This window comes from Arvicola amphibius, chromosome X (genome assembly GCF_903992535.2).
Source record: "Arvicola amphibius chromosome X, mArvAmp1.2, whole genome shotgun sequence".
NCBI lineage: Eukaryota > Metazoa > Chordata > Mammalia > Rodentia > Cricetidae > Arvicola > Arvicola amphibius.
Genome location: NC_052065.1, coordinates 9,834,758 through 9,856,117, shown reverse-complemented (window position 1 = coordinate 9,856,117; position 21,360 = coordinate 9,834,758). Strand labels below are relative to the sequence as shown.

At 40.7% G+C, this 21,360-nt stretch overlaps 1 protein-coding gene across 1 annotated transcript in view; it reads left to right on the top strand.

Annotated features, from left to right (window-relative positions):
* Positions 1–21,360, top strand: part of Bmx (BMX non-receptor tyrosine kinase) — a 65,510-nt gene that overhangs the window by 36,446 nt on the left and 7,704 nt on the right. Inside the window, exons 10-17 of the mRNA XM_038316558.1 lie at positions 4,708–4,762; positions 6,889–6,968; positions 10,842–10,969; positions 13,696–13,770; positions 14,443–14,614; positions 19,336–19,552; positions 20,364–20,428; positions 20,714–20,832. Coding sequence (XP_038172486.1) covers positions 4,708–4,762; positions 6,889–6,968; positions 10,842–10,969; positions 13,696–13,770; positions 14,443–14,614; positions 19,336–19,552; positions 20,364–20,428; positions 20,714–20,832 — 911 coding nt within the window. The remainder of the gene's footprint in view (positions 1–4,707; positions 4,763–6,888; positions 6,969–10,841; positions 10,970–13,695; positions 13,771–14,442; positions 14,615–19,335; positions 19,553–20,363; positions 20,429–20,713; positions 20,833–21,360) is intronic.

Genomic DNA, 21,360 nt, shown 5'->3' with positions numbered 1-21,360 from the left:
AATAAGAATAAATGGTCACCCTAATTGTGTCCTTTGGTAGGCCTAAGGGCCATTAATGTTCTTTCCAAAATTCAGGGTTTTCTGTCATTTTATAAACGTTGACATTCTTGTCTCTTAGACTTAAAGATTTGTGTTACAGAAAGATGAGAATAATATAGCGTATTGTATTTTGCATACACTCAATATTAAAAGGACTTTAGAAAGTTTTAGAATTCATATGGACACTCGGATTCTGCATGCTTATGTTCTCTTTTGAGTGAAAACAATGATTGACTTAATTAGTTACATGTAAAGTGAAAGGTTTTACAACAGACCTGTATGATTCCTCCAATCTACTCTAGTTCCAAGCATGCCTGTCACGTTAGGGAAGGTGTGGCATGTCCTCCATTCCTTTGTGTTACTATTTCTTTCCCACATTCCAGCCTTCTCTTAGTAGTTCATTTTAACTATGAACTTGATGGCACCCAAGAGTCGACTGGGAAGAGAGAACGTCAATTGAAGAATTGCCTCCTTCGGAGTGGCCTGTGGGCATATCTGTGGGGCATTTTCTTGATTGATGATTGACAAGTGGGAGGGTCCAGCCCAGCCCAGTGCCACCCCTTTCTTGGCTCTGAATGCTGCAAGAAAGCAGAAAGCCATGGAAAGCAAGCCAGGAAGCAGCGTTTCGCTGTGATTTCTGCTTCAATCCCTGCCTCCAAGAAGCGAGCAAATATTTAAAGTGTCAAGCTGTAGTCTTTAGCACTTGTGTAAATTGAAGCTCTACACGATTTTCTCTACTGTTAAAATGATCTCAGAGATTGACACATTGTGGAAATTACTCTTGAAAATCCCATCTTCTGCAAAAAATCAAAGCCCTCTGAAAAGGAACTCAAGACTTACAGGACTGTACGACCCCGCATCTTACTTGACACCCCGATTCCTATCCTGACAGGGCCACTGTCGCCGGATCATTTGCCTTGCAGTCATAATTCCATGAGCAATTCTACTTTGCTCACATAAAGATGGAAGCACCAGGATACAGACGGAAAATCATGCTAGGGCGGAAGCTGGACCCCTGCTCTTTTCACATAGAATACTAAATCTTAAAACATAAGCAGAACTGAGGTTCAGCAAAAATAATGGCCCAGGTAGCAAGTCTATTGGTGTGAAGGTTTAGGAAGATGTCTGTCCTGGATTGTTTTCCGTTGATGTGATGAGGAAACACTGACCAAAAGCAACGTAAGGGAGGAAAGGATTTATTTGACTTGTGCCTACAGGTAACATTCTGTCACTGCACGAATCAGGACAGGAACTCCAGCGGGGATTTGAAGGCAGGACTGCTTGCTGCATGACCCCCAACCAGGAAATGGACAGCCAAGAAAGCAGAACAGAAAGGATGGAAAAATTCTGCTTGATGGCTCACTCACAGGGTCATGCTTAGCTAGCATTCTTATATGGCCCAGGACCACATGACCAGGAAATGGTGCCACTCAGTGGGCTCAATTTTCCTATATCAGTTAGCAACTAGGACAATCCCCACATGTATGTTCCTAGGAAGCCTGGTCTGAGCTATCATTCAACTGAGACTCCCTTCTCAGGTGACTCTAGGCTACACTAAGGCTACCTAGGACAATACAGTGTGTATATATATATATGCGCCTTCTCGCCTTTCATGTCCAAGTCCATGTGTCTATACCTGAGCCTTTCATCAATCCACCTGTAGGTATATAGCCCAGAGAAGGACTTTTTAAACTCTTTTGCTCACAGATCTTTTTTTTTTAACCAGAAAAAGTTTTGTAACCCTCCCCCCAAGTATATAGACTTATAAAATAAGTATAGAAACCAAACTTTTCCTATAATAAATCATAAAGAATTTTGTTTAAAACCATTCTTTGATATACCTATAACTTGGCCATTTATTAGAGATGAGAGAAAATGTGCTTGCTTATATTACATAAGGAAGTAGACCTTGGTTGAATATCAGATAGTGAAGAAAGAGCATCGTCAATGTTTTACTGAGATATTTAAAAAACATTTTATATTATTTTTATATGGATGTTTTACCTGCATGCATATGTACCACTTACATGCCTACCGCCTAAGAAAGTGGAAAGTTGGCTCTAATGCTAAACCAAAATTCATTGAATATTTTTTCAAATGAAACTCCAGTAAACAGCTGAAACGGCAATTGTTAGGATGAAACATTTCAATAAAAAAACAATGCAAAGTTATACCAGTTTTGCTAGAGAGATGGCTGAGCAGTTAAGAGCACTGGCTGCTCTTCCAGAGGTCCTGAGTTTAATTCCCAGAACCCACATGGTGGCTCACAACCATCTATAATAGGATAAGATGCTGTCTTCTGGCATGCAGGTATACATGCAAGGCCCTGTACATAAAATATAAATAAATAAAAACTTTAAGAAGGTATGCCAATTTGATACTTACATGCTGAGAAATAATGATAGCAAAAGATTGAATCTTTGTTTTCAGTAGTTATGTTTCCATGAGAGCAGGAAACTTTGCACAGATAGCACAAATACTGTGATCCATAAAGCACAGGGCCTCGCCTCTGAGCCACGCTGCTTCAGATAGCATTTAATGGTGGTGTGTGTGATGAGGTGCCCACTGCGATGTGTGCATATTACGTGTTCAGAACAAGGCTGCAGTGAAGGCGTGGGATGCAACACAGGGGAGCACTGCCAGAAATACCTGATTCTTTGCACCTTTAGTTTTAAATTAATTTGTACTTGGTACTCTTTCAGGAACCTTTTTACCATCACCATTTTAGGTGACCCCCTCAACATTCAGTTATCCAATCTTATGTGGGCATCCCAATTCCTGTTTTAAGAATCTGGGTTCTATATCATGTTTTCTAAATGACCTTTTGATTAGCTGTTATTACACTGAAATGTGAGTTAAAAAGAAAATTATCACGAATACCTCAAGTGTTAACTATACAACATGTATAAGGGTAGAGTTTAAAAAGGCTGCTCCAGATCAGCCCTGCGATCGCTAATCTTGGTTGCCAATTTGACACACCTGGGAAGAGAGACCATCATCTGAGAAATTGCCCTCTGGATAGCATTTTCTTTTCCTTCTTCTTTTTCTTTCCTTTTCCTTCCTTCCTTCCTTTGGTTTTTCAAGGCAGGGTTTCTCTGTATAACAGTCCTGGGTGTCCTGGAACTCCCTTTGTAGACCAGATTGGCCTTGAACTCAGTGAGATCCACTGCCTCTTCCTCACAAGTGCTGGGATTAAAGGCATGTGCCACCACCACCTGGCATGGCTGTCATTTTCTCAATTGCTAATTAAGGAGAGCCAGTACACTGTGAACTGTACCATCCCTAGGCAAGTGGGTCTAAGTCATATAAGAAAGTTAGCTGATTACTTGGTACTCAGAAGGCAGAGGCAGGCAGATCTCTGTGAGTTCAAACCCAGCCTGGTCTACAAAGCGAGTTCCAGGACAGCCAGGGCTACACAGAGAAACCTGGTCTCAGAAAACCACAAAAAAGTTAGCTGAGCAAGGCAGCAAAAGCCAACCAGTAAGCGGTGCTCCTCCACTGGCTTTTGCTCCAAGGATCTTCCTTGAGGTCCTGCATTGGTTTCCTTCAGTGATGGACTGTAACCTGAAAATTGAAACAAACCATTTTCCCATTTTCTCCCCAACTTACTTTTGGTCATCGTGCTTCTCATGACAAAACAGGATAGCCTAATTTTACAGATGGAAAAGTCTATGGTCAAAAGCGCTAAGAGGCTTGTTTAAAATCAACTATACATGAGGTAGTTCTTTCTAGAACTCAGATCTCCAAACTGGCTGGTCTAAGAACCTTTCCCCTTTATTGAACTCTTCAGCTGCTATTATTTCCTTCTTCCATGAATACAGATACCATATAAAATACCAGCTCCCATTCATTGGGAAGATTGCTTTTCCCTCACAAGCCTTCACGTCTGCCTTCACTCTTCTGTGCTTCTTCCATCTTCAGGGGTTACCCTCTAGCCAGCTCCTCCGCGTTTCCCAAACCCATGTGCCATTGTACCTCATTCCCTACTTATTCCCACATGTGACACTTTAGCTCAAGCCAGAGGGCCACACACAGAGTTAACCTCACATGAGACAAATTTTTTTTATTGAGCTTCACACACAAAATAAGACATGATGTTCTTGGCTCATTAATTACAAGAGCAAAGGTTACTTATTTTTTAAACGAAAAAGAACTCTACTTGGCTTTCCCACATATCTTTGCCTCTTGTCTGGATATCATCTTAGATGTTTATCTCTTCCTGCTCTGAAGAAAAATATTTTAAAGCATTTGCTTTGAAAATAGTTGATATCAAATGTGCTTCTATTGGGTTATTGAAATAAGATGATAGTGTTGAAAGACAAGAGTGTTTATCATTGGCCATCCTGACTTTCCCATTGGATCATCATTGAGTTAATCTCTGGTCCTCCATTCAAAACAGTGGAACGTAGGCTAACTAGAAGTCACCTAGGAGGCCTGTGGTAGCCTATTCACAATCTAATATTGTGCGGGCCTCATCCCAGAAGTAGACTGCGCAATGGAGACTGAGAAGCTGGGTTTTGAAAATATCCTCAGGTTATGCTCGCTGCCCAGTAGTTAGGTTTGAAAATCTCTGATATAGGCTGATGCCTCACTGTGCAGACTCAAACATTGAGGGACAGTTGTATAATTGAAAAATTATCAATTCTCAAATCCAGAATTCTTTTGCAGCTGGTTTGCTGGGAATATCTCCAGGTCACAATCTGAGCAATTACTGAGACAAAAGGTAAATTGTTCTTCTTTTTCCTCAGTGTGTGTGTGCGTGTGTGTGTGTGTGTGTGTGTGTTCATTCCTACAACTAAGCTACACCTTCAAACCAAGAATATCTGTCTCTGACTGGGCCCCGGGTGAATGCATTTTTCTGAGAAACATTATAGTTAGTGTTGCAACTCATCATGGCATTGGTTGTCCACCCTTTGCATTACAAGGGTCTCCTGTCGCCTTACCTATTGCTGTATAATAAACTACCTCAAGCTGTAGGTGGCACTCTAGTTGCTGATGGCTTGCTGTCCCTTTGCCATGTACTCAATAACCTTTTCTTTAAAAATAAACCACTGCAACACTTAGTGGCTTCAAACAAGATTCTGGATTTCTCGCAGTTGTGCACGGCAGCTGAGCCAGTTCAATGTCTTGCTGATGGATGGCTGAGAGTGGGTAGTTGAGACTGCCAACCGGAGTGCCACAGTCCTTCCTTTCGCAGCCTCTCCAGTCTCTGTTTGGACTCTCTTCACAGAATAGAAAACCTTCCAAAAGGATAAACCCAGCCATGAAGTACTTAGGGACTCGCTGCTTTGGCAGCATTGGCTACTGTCCCATTGGCTATAGCAAATCACGTGACCCATTCCAAAGTCGAGGTGGGAGGAGATTATCACAGAGTCACAAATAGGAGGGATGATTTCACTTTTCAGGACTGCAAGTGGAACCCATATGCTAGGCATGCTGTCTTTGTTCCTTACTATTTCTGTAAAGAGACACCATGACCAAGGCAACTAAACAAGAAAAAGAACAAGTTTATTAAGGTCTTGCTTACAGTGCCTGAGGGTTAATCCATGACCATCTTGGTGGAGAACATGGCAGCAGACAGGCAGGCATGATACTGGCGCAGTAGCCGAGAGCTTACACATTAAGACAACGACCACGAGACAGAACCAACTGGAATGATGTGGACTTTTGAAACCTCACCCCCACCACCCCAAGTGACACAGCTCCTCCAACAAGACCATATTTCCTAATGCTTCCCAAACAGTTCACCACCTCGGGACCAAGCATTCAAATATTTGAGCCAATGCGGAGCAATCTCATTCAAAATAACACACATGCCCTCTACTGCTGAGCTATATACCCTAAGTCCAAAAAAATGACTTAATGTGGATTATTGATGTAATTATTTTCCTCAGCTGGTTTTTACTGCTCATTAGCACCTAAACCCGAGCATAGCAGATGTGATATGGAATTAATTTACTTGATTTTATTGCTAATTGGTAGGAACATGCCTATAGTAAATTCTTTTGATCTATGAAATTGGTAGTTTGGTATAGTTCAGCCTAATAAAATACTAAATACACAAATTACATTTTGAGACGTTCTTAACAGAATGTGATTGATTACTTGGCAAGTTGTTATATCCATGGCTTATTGTGCTTTTTATGAACTTGGCCAAATTGGAACAAACCTTGCAAAAGACAAAGAGTAGAACTTTAGCAAAGCATCTATTCTTCGTTGCTAATTTTCTCAAACATTTCCGGAATATGATTATAGCGGCGTGTGTGTTTACAAATTTTATTTCTCAAACAGGAAAATGTTAAGCTTCCCTAAGTATAAAATAAAACAAAACTTTTAGAGAGTTGCCAGTTATCTAGAGAAGAAGTGCTCACACGGGATGGATCTGTAAAGACAATGACTTGGAGTCCGGTGGTGGTGGCGCATGCCTTTAATCCCAGCACTCGGGAGGCATAGGCATAGGCGGATCTCTGTGAGTTTGAGACCAGCCTGGTCTATAGAGCTAGTTCCGGGACAGCCAGGACTACACAGAGAAACCCTGTCTCAAAAAAAAAGATACGGACTTGGGTGAGGATAAAATTCTACGCTAAAGCACTTGCTTAGCAAAGGTGGGGTCATGAGTTCCATCCCATGTCCCAAAAAAGAAAGAGGAAGGAGGAAGAGAGGGAGGGAGGGAAAGAGGAAAAGGGGGAAAGAATTGACTGAGAAAAGGAAGAAAGCTAAGCTGAGGGACAACCCGTCTGTGTCAACCTGTTCCTTTGGTGGCATTTAAAGTGGATGCAAAGTATTTTTTCCTGACTGCCTACATAAAAATCACTTTCAAAAATAACGAAAATTACTTCTCCTTTTCAGGGAAAAGAAGGAGCCTTTATGGTTAGAAATTCCAGCCAGATGGGAATGTACACTGTGTCCTTATTCAGTAAGGCTGTGAAGTAAGTACAATGTAGATTTATGTCTTTTAGCATCCTTGTGACTGTTGTTTGAAAACGATGACCACTTAGTCATATTTTGAGATGTGACACCACTCGCGAACTCCAAAATTTGAGATCAAAGTATTTGCGTTGAATCTAGCCATTAGCTATTGCCTTTTTACCCTCTACTTGCAAACAGCCGTGCTCTGAGTAGCCCTCTCCTGTCCACTCCGGATGATGGCAGAGCTGTGAACTCGACACACCTCCATAAACATTAATTGAAACAGCAGCGTGAGTTTCTTGGAGTCAGACCCAAGCAGAGCACTTCTAGTTCAAAGTCAGCTGCCTTGGCATTTCAGGCCTTTGTGAGGTTGGGCAATTTTCTTAACTGCTCTGGGCCTGAACTTCCTCATTTGGAAGGGATTCGTCATAATGATTTTTAGTGCATTCAAAGGAACAAGGCGGTGTTAAATGAAACAGCAATGGTCTCTGCAAATTAGGCCTGTGACCAGGTGCACATAATTAAAATTACTTCCCACATTGACATCCACAGTGTCCATTGAACCGGAAGCCACAGTATTTAAATTCCGCAACCTAACAACGACTTTGAGGTGGGCCAAATGTAGACCCAAATCCTTAATTAAAGTGATACAATTTCGTATAGCTTAGTAGCCATAGTTCAGTGACTGTGGATTGCCACGCAAGGGCTTGCGTTCTAATTACTAGCTACTTGAATGTTTTAACAGTGCTAGTAAATATGTATGGGTTTACCTTTTTAAAAGCGATTTTTATGTTCAATGAATGAAATAATGCACATATTAGATTAGGATACTGTCTGGCACATAGTAACACCTAATTAAGGAGCAGTAACTGTTTCTGGTGCTGTTGAAAAAGTACTTTAGCTTCCTCTTACATGCCTGACAAGCCTCAGGTGTGTAAAACTTTGGAGAGCTGCCTACCAAAGCCATCATCATCAGAAACCCCCTCCAGAAGTTGGTGTTCTTGAGACAGAGCCTCCCTATGTAGTCTCCAACTCTTGAGCCTCCCACCTTTGTCTCCCCAGGACTGGGATTATAGGCACACATCTTCCAGAGTTTTATAAGTCACTTCCCCAAGGGCTAGTACCTCTTTTAGTTCTTGTAAAGCCCCTCAATATTAACAAGAAAACTGTTTTTATTTGTCCCTTTATGCGTGAGGAGATTGGGGATCTAAAAATACAGTCTGTGAAACTGAATAAGCACCCTAACTGAAGGTAGACCAACAAACAAACAAACAAACAAGCCATATTTCCTTATAATATATGTGTCTGGGAAACCTTCAGTGTTTTGGCAATGGGGTCAGACCAATGCTTAGTTGATTTGGACCATTTAAAAGAAATATTTCTTAACAGCTAGATTGAATGGCTTGTGTCGACGTGTGCCCCATTCCACAGAGCATACATGTGTACTGGTAATAGAGGATGATGAAGGTATTTTATTTTGAGATTTGTTTTACAGCATACCTACTTCCAACTCGAAAGAATAGGGTATATCTTGAATGATCTTACGTTGTTTGCCGATACCAGAATCCACGTATCTAATAAGCATATATACTATATTTTACATGGTCACTGGCTGAAACCAATCCAATAACTAGAGAACATTCTGTTCACTCAGTGTCAAAACAGCTGTGGCCCTCTGGCTAGAGCCAAATGCAATGTCAAATGTCTTCCTTTTCAAGCTCCATTGCCCCAGATTCATTTTTTGAATCTGATCCAGTAGAAAACTATCAAATAGATAAGGAATTAAATGAAAGCAATAGCCTTTTTAAAATTTTTTGAGGTAATAATTTAATTACATTTCTCCTTCGGTCCCTGATTTCCTTCAAATTCATGACCTTTTTTTTTCATTAATTGTTATTGCATGGAACATGTACTTGTATATACATATATATTCACAAATAGAATCTGTTGAGCCCATATAATGTTACTTATACGTATGCTTCCAGAGTTGATCATTTGGCATTGGACAACCAGCTGTTGTGCTCTTTCCTGGGGTGGACCACCTCTCCCGCCCCCAGCTTTCCTCAGTTGTCCGGAGTTCTTTGTGTCAGACTGAGGGCTCATGGACTTTTCCCCATCCAGTTTGACATGGTCACTGGTGTCATGCTTGTTCAGCTCACATCTGGACAGCCATGTTTGTGAGACTTTATAACTACTGGCTTTCATAGGAGACACAATCTCACAGCAAACTCCCGAGCATCTGGCTCTTACAGTCTTTCAAATTCCCTCTTCCACAGTGTTCCCTGAGCCGTACCTTAGGTGCAGTAGTTTTGTAGGTATATCCATTTGGACTGGGAAAGCAAAACTCTCTCATGAAATGTCATCAGCTTATACTGACACCAAAAGCAGGTCAGACATTTGCAGCAAAGGGAAATACCCTCTCTTCTTTTTTTTATTGTAGTTTTTAACTTGGTTTGTATTACAGTAAGAACAATTCATTCACTGATAAATTTGTTCTTGAGTGGCAAGTATAGTTCATGTGCGTGCATGCACACACGCGCACATACGTACACACACACCATAATCTCATCCGATCTCTATACACACCAGAGGAGTTAGCAAGTGAGATTTAGAACTGGACTCTAAAATCTAAGACAGGCATGTTATTCCTGGTTGTTGGCCTGAGTTGGTGTGCATGAACTCATCCCAATATTACTCTAGAACTGGAGGAAAAGAAGAAAACGTTTTACATGGAAAGCATGCACAATGTAGTTATTGGATTATAGCACACCCTGGCACGGAGCAAACACCTGGTAACCTGATGGTAACAGTAGTATTGTTGCTGCTGGGAACGAGGAGTCCTAGATGAGGGATTTAAGCATGTCTCCGTGCTTTTCCTCCTGCATGCCCCACTCCCAACGGAGCTCTAGGGTGCTAATACCCACAACCTAATCACCTTTGCCCACACAGTTTTCTCCCCTATTATTATCGTAAAAGAGAATTAATGTTCTCACATGATCCTAAAGAACTCCAAGGCTCTTAGCCATCAAAAACAGATTCTGTCGATTTTATTGTTATACTTACTAAGGAACAGTACATGATTTTTTTCCAAAAATATTATTATAATTAATTATTAAGCTGTGCTGCTGGAGACTCATGTATGGATGTTAGAGAAAACATTTGTGCAAGTCCCTTCTCTCTTTCCACCATGTGGAACTAACCTCAGGTTGCTATGGTTGGCTGCAGGTACCGTTATTGGCTTGGCCAGGTTATTAGCACCTAAAGTTGAAATTTGACTGTGCATGAATTTTATATATGCATAAAGGACACACCGAGTTCAGAGAGGATCCCTCGGCCATTTTTACTGATTGTCATGGATGTTTGCAGAGAAGCAGCAGATGTCGTCTGAATAATTATCCCTGTTTTCCTGCTCCAACATTTGTAAATAGACTCAAAATAATGTAGTGAGGCTGCGGGCTGCGTCCCACCACCCGGTTACCTTTACACCCGAAATAATTACACGGAAACTGTATTCTTTTAAACATTGTTTGACCCATTAGTTTTTTCTTATTGGCTAATTTTCATGTCTTGCTTTAACCCATATTTAGTAATCTGTGTAGCACCTCTGTGACTTACTGGGAAGGATCTTAGCAGGCATCTGCCTCGGAGAGGAGAGTCATGGAGACTGCCTGAGGCGTCTGCCTGACTCTGCTATCTTTTTTCCCACAATTCTGTTCTGTCTACTCCGCCTACCTAATTTTCTGTCCTATTGAAGGGCCAAGGAAGTTTCTTTATTAACCAATGAAAGTAACACATAGACAAATGATCCTCCTCCATCAAAATAATTATGTGTTCATTAGTTCATCAAAACTGTACTGTTTAAACCTTCTAACGCTGTCTTTCTTCCTTACTAGTGATAAAAAAGGAACTGTCAAACATTACCATGTGCATACTAATGCGGAAAATAAGCTATACCTGGCCGAGAACTACTGCTTCGACTCCATCCCAAAGCTCATACACTATCACCAACATAATTCAGCAGGTAACTTGTTCCAGGTTTTCTTCTATGGGCCCTCACATATAAATGTCTGATTTTTGGATACCATCGATTGATCCTCTTAATAGTCTTGATTAATAGGATATCAAAAAATGAGGAGGAAATGTTATCAGTCGCTGTCTGTTTCAATTTGTAGCTCACACCTCCTCAAATATAATATGATACACTCTATAAAACTAAAAGGAATGAAGTAAAATAAGATGAATTACTTAAAATGAAAAATTCTTTTTCTTTAGATTTTATCTATTTTTAATTATATGTGTGTTGTGCCCACAGAGGGCAGAAGCGGGCATCAGATCCCCTCGAGCTGTGGTTACAGATGGTTGTGAACCACCTGATGTGGGTGCTGGGAACCAAACTCAGGTCCCCTGAAAGAGCAGTACAATGCTCTTAACCACTGAAGCATCCTTCCAGCCCCCAAAGGAAAGTGTTTTAATAAAACTTTATTTCTAGGTTTTTTTCCTAGCCCATAAAAGTAAGCTGATTATAAAATTCAAACATTAGAGAAATGTGCATCATTGGATGAGTAACCTCTCAGCACAGGATGGTGTCAATGATGTTTGTATATGGATACTAATATTTGTTATATAAGAATCACATGTTCATAAACATTATACTTTACAGAGAAAAGATCACTATCCACATATTATTCAATTTGTTTTCTTTACTAACCCTGCCTTAGAGGACTTTCCATGCAAATATTCATTTCTTACCTTGATCTTTTTAACAGCTACGTAGAATTCTATTACATTTTGCAGTAGCCCTCTGGTGATTAGCAAAGGATTATGTGTGATATTTTTGCATTTTAATGGATATTTTATTGCATAGCAATGCATACATAGCTCCATACATTTGCTTGAATGATTCTACTGCTTGTTTCTAAGACAAAGACTATGAACATTTAAAAATTCTTGACAGAGATTAGTAGGTGTGGCCTTCTTGGATTAGGTGTGGCCTGGTTGGAGGAAGTATATCACTGGGGGGTGGGCTTTGAGGTTTCAAAAGCCTCTCTCTCTGCCTATGGATCAGGATGTAGCTGTGAGCTACCGCACCAGTGTCTGCCTGCATGTTGCCATGCTCCCCACAATGATAATAATGGACTGACCCTCTGAAACTGCAAACGAGCTCCCAATTAAATGCTTTCTTTTGTAAGAGCTTCCTTAGTCATGGTGTCTCTTCACAGCAATAGAGCACTGACTAAGACAAGGTCTTGGTGCCTTCCTCAGTTACTCCCCACTTTATTCTTTGAGACAGGATCTCTCAGGGAACCTCGAGCTCACTGATTTGCTAGACTGGCTGGCTAGCAGTCTCGAGGGATCTGTTTGTCCTCGCCTTCTCAGTGCCAGGATTAAAGATGTGCACCATGGTGCCAGATCTTTTTCATGGATACTGGGGATGTGAACGCGGGCCCTTATGCTTGTGCAGCAAGTGCTTCGCGAACTGAGCCATCTCCCAGGTCTCTAACAGTATCTATTACAGGCAGTGACTTGGTGAATTCCCAACAGTGGGGGAAAATAAACCGTGGGCTTTGGCGTCTGAGCACTGCTGCCACTTGGTTTCGATTCCCTTTGGCTCGTGCTTGTATTTCTCTTTTTCTCAAATTTCTTCAATTGTTTATCATAACCAGTAGCACCTTTTGGGAAAGCTATTATTCAAGTAGTTGTCTCTAAATGAATGATTGAACCTTAGAGCATGCACAGGGTATAAAAAGATATTAAAATGTTGATGTAGCATTGTGTTTTCTTAATATCATTTCATTAAATCAATGTGTTACTGTATTTTATGGTTACACAATGGTTATTACAGCACTAGTTACACATATACATATTGCAAAAGCAGGTGTTAATTTCTAATTTATTTTTATTAAGCTATTTTATCACAAAGACATTACATTTCTAGTAGAAATCATAAGATAGAAAATACTTTTAAAAATAATAATTATTTATCTTACCTGGAGGTTATATGTATATTTTTGTATGTGTGCAAATATACATGTATTTCTATACGCTTTTGCAAAATAAAAACTTACACTGTGCATGCTGGTATCTTTTTCTGCTGAGTAAAGGGATCATATTGAAAACATTTGGTAGACACTAATAAAAAGAAAACAATTAACTAAAGGAAGGAAGGGAAAACACATATGTGCTAGTTCCGATCAGGAAATCATCGTATGCTTAAAGCAATAATCATTTACTCTTTGGAATGGTTTCTTTCAAGACACTATAAGCATGACAGCTTTAGCTCAACTTTGCCGTCCGTAGCTATATGTTGATGAAAATGGCGTGAGCATTTAACATAATTTAGAAATAGATTTAATTTTAGGATGGTTTGTTTTATATGTAAATATATGTTTGCTATTGAGAATTTAGTCAGATTTCCGTGCTATTTCTATGCATATGTAAATGTAGAACTGGAAAGAGACAGTTAAATATGAATGAGAAAAAAATTATGCAAAATATTACATCTAGCAACTAATCCCTATGGGATTTCATACAAAGTAACTGGCTCTTTTAGATTTTGCTTTGCATTAATTGACTTTGTTGAGTCAAGTCACTGAATACAAGAATCTGATGAAAATACTAAGCATTGATTCTCTTTCTGCATCACAACACCCCAAGTCCCACATTTTCAGCTTATTGGGAGAGTGTGAAGTGATTCTATGTAACATAATATGATGTTAACATGACATTATGCTGCTGATTCCATTGCAGGCATGATCACACGGCTCCGCCACCCAGTGTCAACCAAGGCCAACAAGGTCCCGATGTCTGTGGCTCTGGGAAGCGGTATGGACACACCCTTGAGCTCTTAAACTCCGTTTCTCATCATTTGGGGTTCAAACACATGTTATTCAAACCTAACTGACTCAGTATGGATGACAGGAAGAAGTCCCTGCTCAGACTGCACCAGGGAGAAATTGAGTCTAATTTATTTCATTCACTTATTTTTTTTGAAACCGGCTATCCACAACTAACTCTGTGATCTCCCCAGCTTTAGCAAAATAACTCTCAAATGTTTATTCTTACCAGACATTGCCATTCATCCCCAGCACCTCTTACCTGTCTTTCCTTTTTCTTGAATTCTATGCCTACTCCTATTTGGAGCGCATTATCTGTAGAGTAATAACATCCACCTTGATCACAGTTTAATTTGTTTTATATGAAAAATTTAACAGTAGTTTGCCAACCTAAGAACATTAAGCACATTTTTGACATTGATTCTCTCCATGACACCCCCAGTTGACAAAAAAAAGAAATTGACTCTTCTTGTCAAGAACTGCAGCTGCTTTGAGAACTCCATTTTCCTGTGATGTGGTCATGATATCAGGTCACTGAGGACTTTTCTTCAAATGAGGTCTTAATGGCCCTCATTTTGTGGACACAAAAAGCTCATTACAGAAGAAATCACTTTGTGAGTTGTTGACATGACTTCTAAAGTGTCTGCCTTGCTTTAATTAGGAGTTTGGGAGCTGAAACGAGAAGAGATTACCCTGTTGAAGGAGCTGGGAAGTGGCCAGTTTGGAGTAGTCCAGCTGGGCAAGTGGAAGGGGCAGTATGATGTGGCTGTAAAGATGATCAAGGAGGGCGCCATGTCAGAAGATGAATTCTTTCAGGAGGCCCAGACCATGATGTAAGTCTCTCCTCAGGAGTGAGGATGTTCACTTCCACAGAAGACCATCAACACTAGCAGTCCCTTTCCCTAACATTTGCAAAGCCTGGCCTATGTTGCAATTATAAATATTTAAGACTTATAGTTGGGCCTAACGAGCTGTTAAATAAAATAAATGTTATGCTCCTAATTTGACAAGTAGGCCTGCATAACACCTTGAAATGCCATGTTTGAAGTCAGAATACTTCTGACTCTATTGAGAAAGCATCCTTTGGCTTCTGTGCCTTTGAATTCTTTTCTCTTGATCTTTCTTTTGCTCACAACATTGCCCTGTGCTACAAAGGGCCTTAATAGTTACGTGTGGGTGGATACAGCCCTCAGTATATCTAAATTCCCCTTGCATCTCCCACAAACAACTGTGTGTTAGCCAATGGTATCACTTAGGAGTAGCATGGCTCACCCTTGAAGAGACAGACTCAAGTGCAGTCTTCGGGAGTCCTAGACTTGGGTAAGTCCTTCATCCTTAGAAATGCTTCTAACCCAGGTAAAGCAGCATGGCTGGTCACTCCTTTAGAAAACTAATCAGGGAAGATCAAAAAGTGTTCTATCAAGGTCTTGGTCAGATGGCTCAGTCAGTAAAGTGTTGGCCTTGTAGCATGAGTTCAATCCCTTGAACCCATGTAAAAGCAGTGATTCATGTTTGTAATCACAGAATTGGGGAAGAGGAGGCAGGTGGATCTCTGGAGTTCACTGTCCAGCCAACCTTGTCTAATTGAGGAATCTAAGGTCTCAGTGAGAGACCCTGTCTCACAAACAAGGTCGATGGCTCCAGAGAAGTGACAGCTAAGGTTGACTTCTACCCTCCACCACACACCAAAGAGTTGAAATCTGCAGATTCCACCTACTTTTATTACTGTGAGAAAGACCGTAACCAAAAGCCACTTGGGGAGGAAAGGATTTATTTGCCATACATACCCACATCTATTGAATAAAAAAAACCTATTCAACAGTTTACTAAGACATCTTTATAGGGCCAGTGTCCATTTCCTTGCTGTCCATTTCCTCCAGTGTCCATGTTCTTGGTGATTCATGTTAAAGATCAAAGGAGACAGGGAAGTTACAGAAATTGCTTCCACCATAACCGAAGAATTGTTCAGTAGAGATACTACATGAATACGAGCCTTTCACCAGGGCTGTCTTCATGGGCATGTCACCATGTATTAGCTACCAAGGACATGTCGCCATGTATTAGCAAGGTCCCTCCAGTACTTGCTTTGAAGTTCTGTTTTCACTCTTGTAAAATAATACCTTTTTAACCATCATCAACCATGATCAAGTCAGTGTCATTCCAGAGATGCGGGGATAGTCCAACATATGAAAATCTGTCAACATAATCCACCACATAAACAAACTGAAAAATAAAAACCACAGGATCACCTCATTAGATGCCGAAAAAGAATTTGGCAAAATACAACATCCCTTCATGATAAAGGTCTTGGAGAGATCAGGGATACAAGGAACATACCTAAACATAATCAAGGCAATATACAGCAAGCCAACAGCCAACATCAAACTAAATGGAGAGAAACTCCCAGCAATCCCACTGAAATCAGGAACAAGACAAGGTTGTCCACTCTCTCCATATCTATTCAATATAGTTCTTGAGGTCCTAGCTAGAAGAATAAGACAACAAAAGGAGATCAAGGGGATACAAATCGGAAAAGGAGAAGTCAAACTCTCACTATTTACTGATGTGACCCCAAGAATTCTACCAAGGAACTTCTACAACTCATAAACACTTTCAGTAATGTAGCAGGATACAAGATTAACTCAAATCAGTAGCCCTCCTGTACACAGATGATAAATGGGCTGAGAAAGAAATCAGAGAAACATCACCCTTAACTATAGCCATACATAGCATAAAATATCTCAGAATAACTGTAACCAAACAAGTGGAAGACTTGTATGACAAGAACTTTAAAACTTTGAAGAAAGAAATTGAAGAAGACACCAGAAAGTAAAAAGATCTCTCATACTCTTGGGTAGGTAGAATTAACATAGTAAAAATGGCAATCTTATCAAAAGCAATCTGCAGATTCAATGCAATGCCCATCAAAATCCCAGCCAAATTCTTCACAGACTTTGAAAGAATGATACTCAACTTCATATGGAAAAGCAAAAAAACCAGAATAGCCAAAACAATCCTGTACCATAAAAGAATTTCTGGAGGCATCACAATCCCTGACTTCAAACTCTACTACAGAGCTACAGTACTGAAAACAGCCTGGTATTGGCTTAAGAACAGACAGGAGGACCAATAGAACTGAATCAAAGACCCAGATATTAATCCACACACCTTTGAACACCTAATTTTTGACAATGAAGCAAAACATATCAAATGGAAAAAAAGAAAGCATATTTAACAAATGGTGCTGGCATAACTGGATATCAGCATGTAGAAGAATGAAAATAGATTCATATCTATCACCATGCACAAAATTTAAGTGTAAATGGATCAAAGACCTCAACATAAAGCTAGCCACAGTGAACCTTATAGAAGAGAAAATGGGAAGTACACTTGAACACATTGGCACAGAGAACCACTTCCTAAATATAACCCCAGGAGCACAGACACTGAGAGAAACAATCAATTAATGGGACCTCCTGAAACTGAAAAGCTTCTGTAAAGCAAAGGACACGGTCAACAAGATAAAACTACAGCCTGCAGAATGGGAAAAGAACTTCACCAACCCCCCATCAGACAGAGGTCTGATCTCCAAAATATACAAAGAACTCAAGAAATTGGTCATCAAAAGAACAAATAATCCAAGAAAAAATGAAGTACAGATCTAAACAGAGAACTCTCAACAGAGGAATCTAAAATGGCTGAAAGACACTTAAGAAAATGCTCAACATCCTTAGTCATCAGAGAAATGCAAATCAAAACAACTCTGAGATTCCATCTTACACCTGTAAGGATGACCAAGATCAAAACCACTTATGACAACTTATGTTGGAGAGGTTATGGGGTAAAGGGAACACTCCTACCTTGCTGGTGGGAATGCAAGCTGATACAGCCCCTTTGGATGTCAGTGTGGCAATTTCTCAGAAAATTAGGAAACAACCTTCCTCAAGACCCAGTAATACCACTTTTGGGTATATATCCAAAGGATGCTCATTTGTGCCACAAGGACATATGCTCAACTATGATCATAGCAGCTTTGTTTGTCATAGCCAGAACCTGGAAACAGCCTAAATGCCCCTTAACTGAAGAATAGATAAGGAAAATGTGGTATATTTACACAAGGGAGTTTTACACAGCAGAAAAAAAAACATTTTTAAATTTGTGGGCAAATGGATGGAGCTAGAAAACATCATATTGAGTGAAGTTACCCAGACCCAGAAAGACAATTTCATATGTACTCAGTTATAAGTGGTTTTTAGACATAAAGCAAAGAAAACCAGCCTACAAATCACAATCCCAGAGAACCTAGACAACAATGAGGACCCTAAGAGAGACATACATAGATCTAATCTACATTGGGAAGTAGAAAAAGACAAGATCTCCTGAGTAAATTGGGAGCATGGGGACCTTGAGAGAGGGTTAAAGGGGAGGGGAAAAGCAGGGAGGGGAGCAGAGAAAAATGTAGAGCTCAATAAAAATCAATAAAAAATAATTTTAGAAAGGTCAAAGTAAAAAAAATAATAATAATAATACTCTTGCGGTTTTTGGTTTTCCGGCACAGTTTCATAACCCAGGGTAGCCTGGAAGTTACTGTGTAGCCCAACTTCACCATAAATCCCCCATAAGCACAAGGAAATACAGGTGTGAGCTATCACATGCTGCTCAAATTAAGTTGTAAACAATTATTTTTTCCTATTCTCATTTTTTCCCAGAACCTAGAAATTATGTGGCTGGTTCTGTTCTTGGTAACAAAACTGTTATACAAAACTAAAGAAAGCTCCTTGGTGTTCCCCTTTCATAGAACGTAAAATTCTTTTTCTGAAAAAAAAAAACTTTCTTGGGTACATGGTACATACAGCTGGTGTCTCTGGTAAAAATATTCAAGTGCATTTTTGTCATTAAAGAGTACTGTAATCTGTAAAATTCATCCAAGCTCTGGGGAGGCAGAAACGGAAGCAACCCTGGGACTCACTGGCCAGTCAGCCTATGCTGTTTGGAAAGTTTCAGGCCAGTTAAAGACCCCATCTCAAAGGAGATTGGGTGACCTTTCTGAAGATGATATCTGAGATTGTCCTTTGGCCTCCACACAGAAACATACATGCATATGCACATGCACGCGTGTGTGCGTGCGTGCGCACACACACGCAGACACACACACACCAGCATTTTTTTAAAAAATCAAAAAAGGAAGGTAGAACCAAAAAAGATATAAAAAAGAGAGATTATGTGAAGTCTCACTTTCCCAAAGAGCAGCCATTTTATGTTGTATACACACCCTTCAGATTATAATACTTCTACCCATGCCACTATCCTGATTCTTGGGGGAAGGGGCGAACACAGCATGTCCAGACTGAGAGCGCTGCAGAGTGGCTGCCAGGATCCTATCTGAGGCAAGAATACTGTTTCCTTTTGTGCCTCCAAAGATTGTCCTGTTCTCGGAACAAGATCCAGAGCTCCCAGCTCTGGTCTTTCTCTGTTCAGGTAGAGGGAACAAGAATCTGTTCATCCTTGCCCAGGCCATCTTAAAAATGAACTTCACAAACCTATTCTTTTCCAGGAAACTCAGTCATCCCAAGCTGGTGAAATTCTATGGAGTGTGTTCGAAGAAATACCCCATCTACATAGTCACTGAGTATATAACCAACGGTTGCTTGCTTAGTTACCTGAAGAGTCATGGGAAGGGCCTGGAAACCTCCCAGCTCTTGGAAATGTGCTACGACGTCTGCGAAGGCATGGCCTTCTTAGAGAGCCACCAGTTCATACATCGGGATTTGGTAAGGCAAAACCTCCGGAAGGTGGATGTCAGGAGAGGGCGGAGCCCGCAGTTCCCTCCTCCAGGGACAGGGCCGCTGAGAGGTCTGACAAAGAGGGATGGATGCCTTGCTTTTTCCGTTGCACGCCCGTGACTCCTGTGAGCATGCAATAGTTTTACAATAGAAAGATCATGATCTTAGTAAAATATCTGAAACTCGGAAAGGGCAGAAGTAAAGTGAGTCACGAGGATCTCCATAGCTACCTGCGCTGCCGTGTGAAGAGCAGCTGGAAAGACACGGGCAAGGCCACTACACTGAAGCTGACCTTTACTCTGAAAAAGAGCTTAGTGCTAAAGCGGTGACTTGATACAATAACTGAAAATACAAAAGAATTAGACAGAAAGGGAAGTGTGTGTTTGGCTTGGTGTGAGAGTTCTGAGTACTCTTTGGTATGCACTGGCCTTTAACTTCAGAGATTTGCTTTGCTGAAAAGTGAGCGTCCTGCACACACCAGGCCAATGCATCCCCCTAAGTCGTGGGGGTAGTGTGCACGACTCCGAGCATCTAAGAATGCACAGGATCTACTTACTGGAAGGCTCTCTCCTTGCTAAGCTGAGATTCTGTGTTCAAGTATATTGTCAATAAGTTCAGCACGTTTTCATTTTGAAAAATTGAAAATTCCAGGAGAATTTTTTTAAAAAAATGTAATTGGGGTGGTGACAGGCTGTGTTGGGTTTGGCTGAAAATGAAGCCGAGGAACTTGGCTGAGTCTCTGATATGAGGAGATTCTTGGTTGCTTTTACCACTTGAAGATTTTGCTTTCCCTCCCAAGGCTGCTCGGAACTGTTTGGTGGACAGTGACCTCTCTGTGAAAGTCTCAGACTTCGGAATGACAAGGTGAGCCAGTAATGTCCCCAAACTGCTTTTCTTTCTACAATGCTGGCATTTGGGAGGTAGAGGAAGAAGATCAGGAGATCACGGGGCCTTGTCTCAGGAAGAGAGAAACAAAGCAAATAAAAGACGAGTTAGCTAGAAAACTGAAGCGTTCAGCAGACGATGAGCATTCTATGTCCTTCGCTGGCCTGGCTGATGGTCGACCATGGAGGCAATGATGGCCAATAAAGGTCTTCCCAGTTTGCAACACTGTATGTCTTAATGTCTGTGCTGATGTTTTCCCTACAGATACGTTCTTGATGACCAGTATGTCAGTTCAGTAGGAACCAAGTTTCCAGTCAAGTGGTCGGCCCCAGAGGTGTTTCACTACTTCAAATACAGCAGCAAGTCAGACGTATGGGCGTTCGGTAAGGAAGTAACCACACAGCACCCAGCCCCATTTCATAAGTCAGCTTCCACAACAGGAAACCACAAGAACAGCAACATCCATTTGAAAAAGAAACCCGAGTCTTTACAAAATTCCACACGCGGTGTGAGACAAGCAAGTGGTTGAAGAAGACCATTTCCTTCCTTGGGTTCGGTGTTAGCATCAGCCCGAAGAGTCAAGGGACTTAGGAGCTATCCCGATGAAACTTTCTATTGGTTTTGCTCTGATTTTTTTTTTAAACAGACAAACGGATTTGTTATGCAACCCAGGCTAGGCTCAAACTCACGTTCCTCCTACCTCCTTAGCCTCTCAAGAGCTAGGATTGATTCCAGGTGTATACCACTTCTAGCCTCAGAGAGTTTTGTGAAGGAATCGTTAAAACTTAAATCTCAGTTTATTTAAAAGCCCAAAGGTTGGAAGACTTAAATATAGACCATTGTTTCTGGGCATGAGGGTAACTATGGTAACTGTTCTAATGGGTTCTAATGGGCAGAGCCTTTGGGCATCC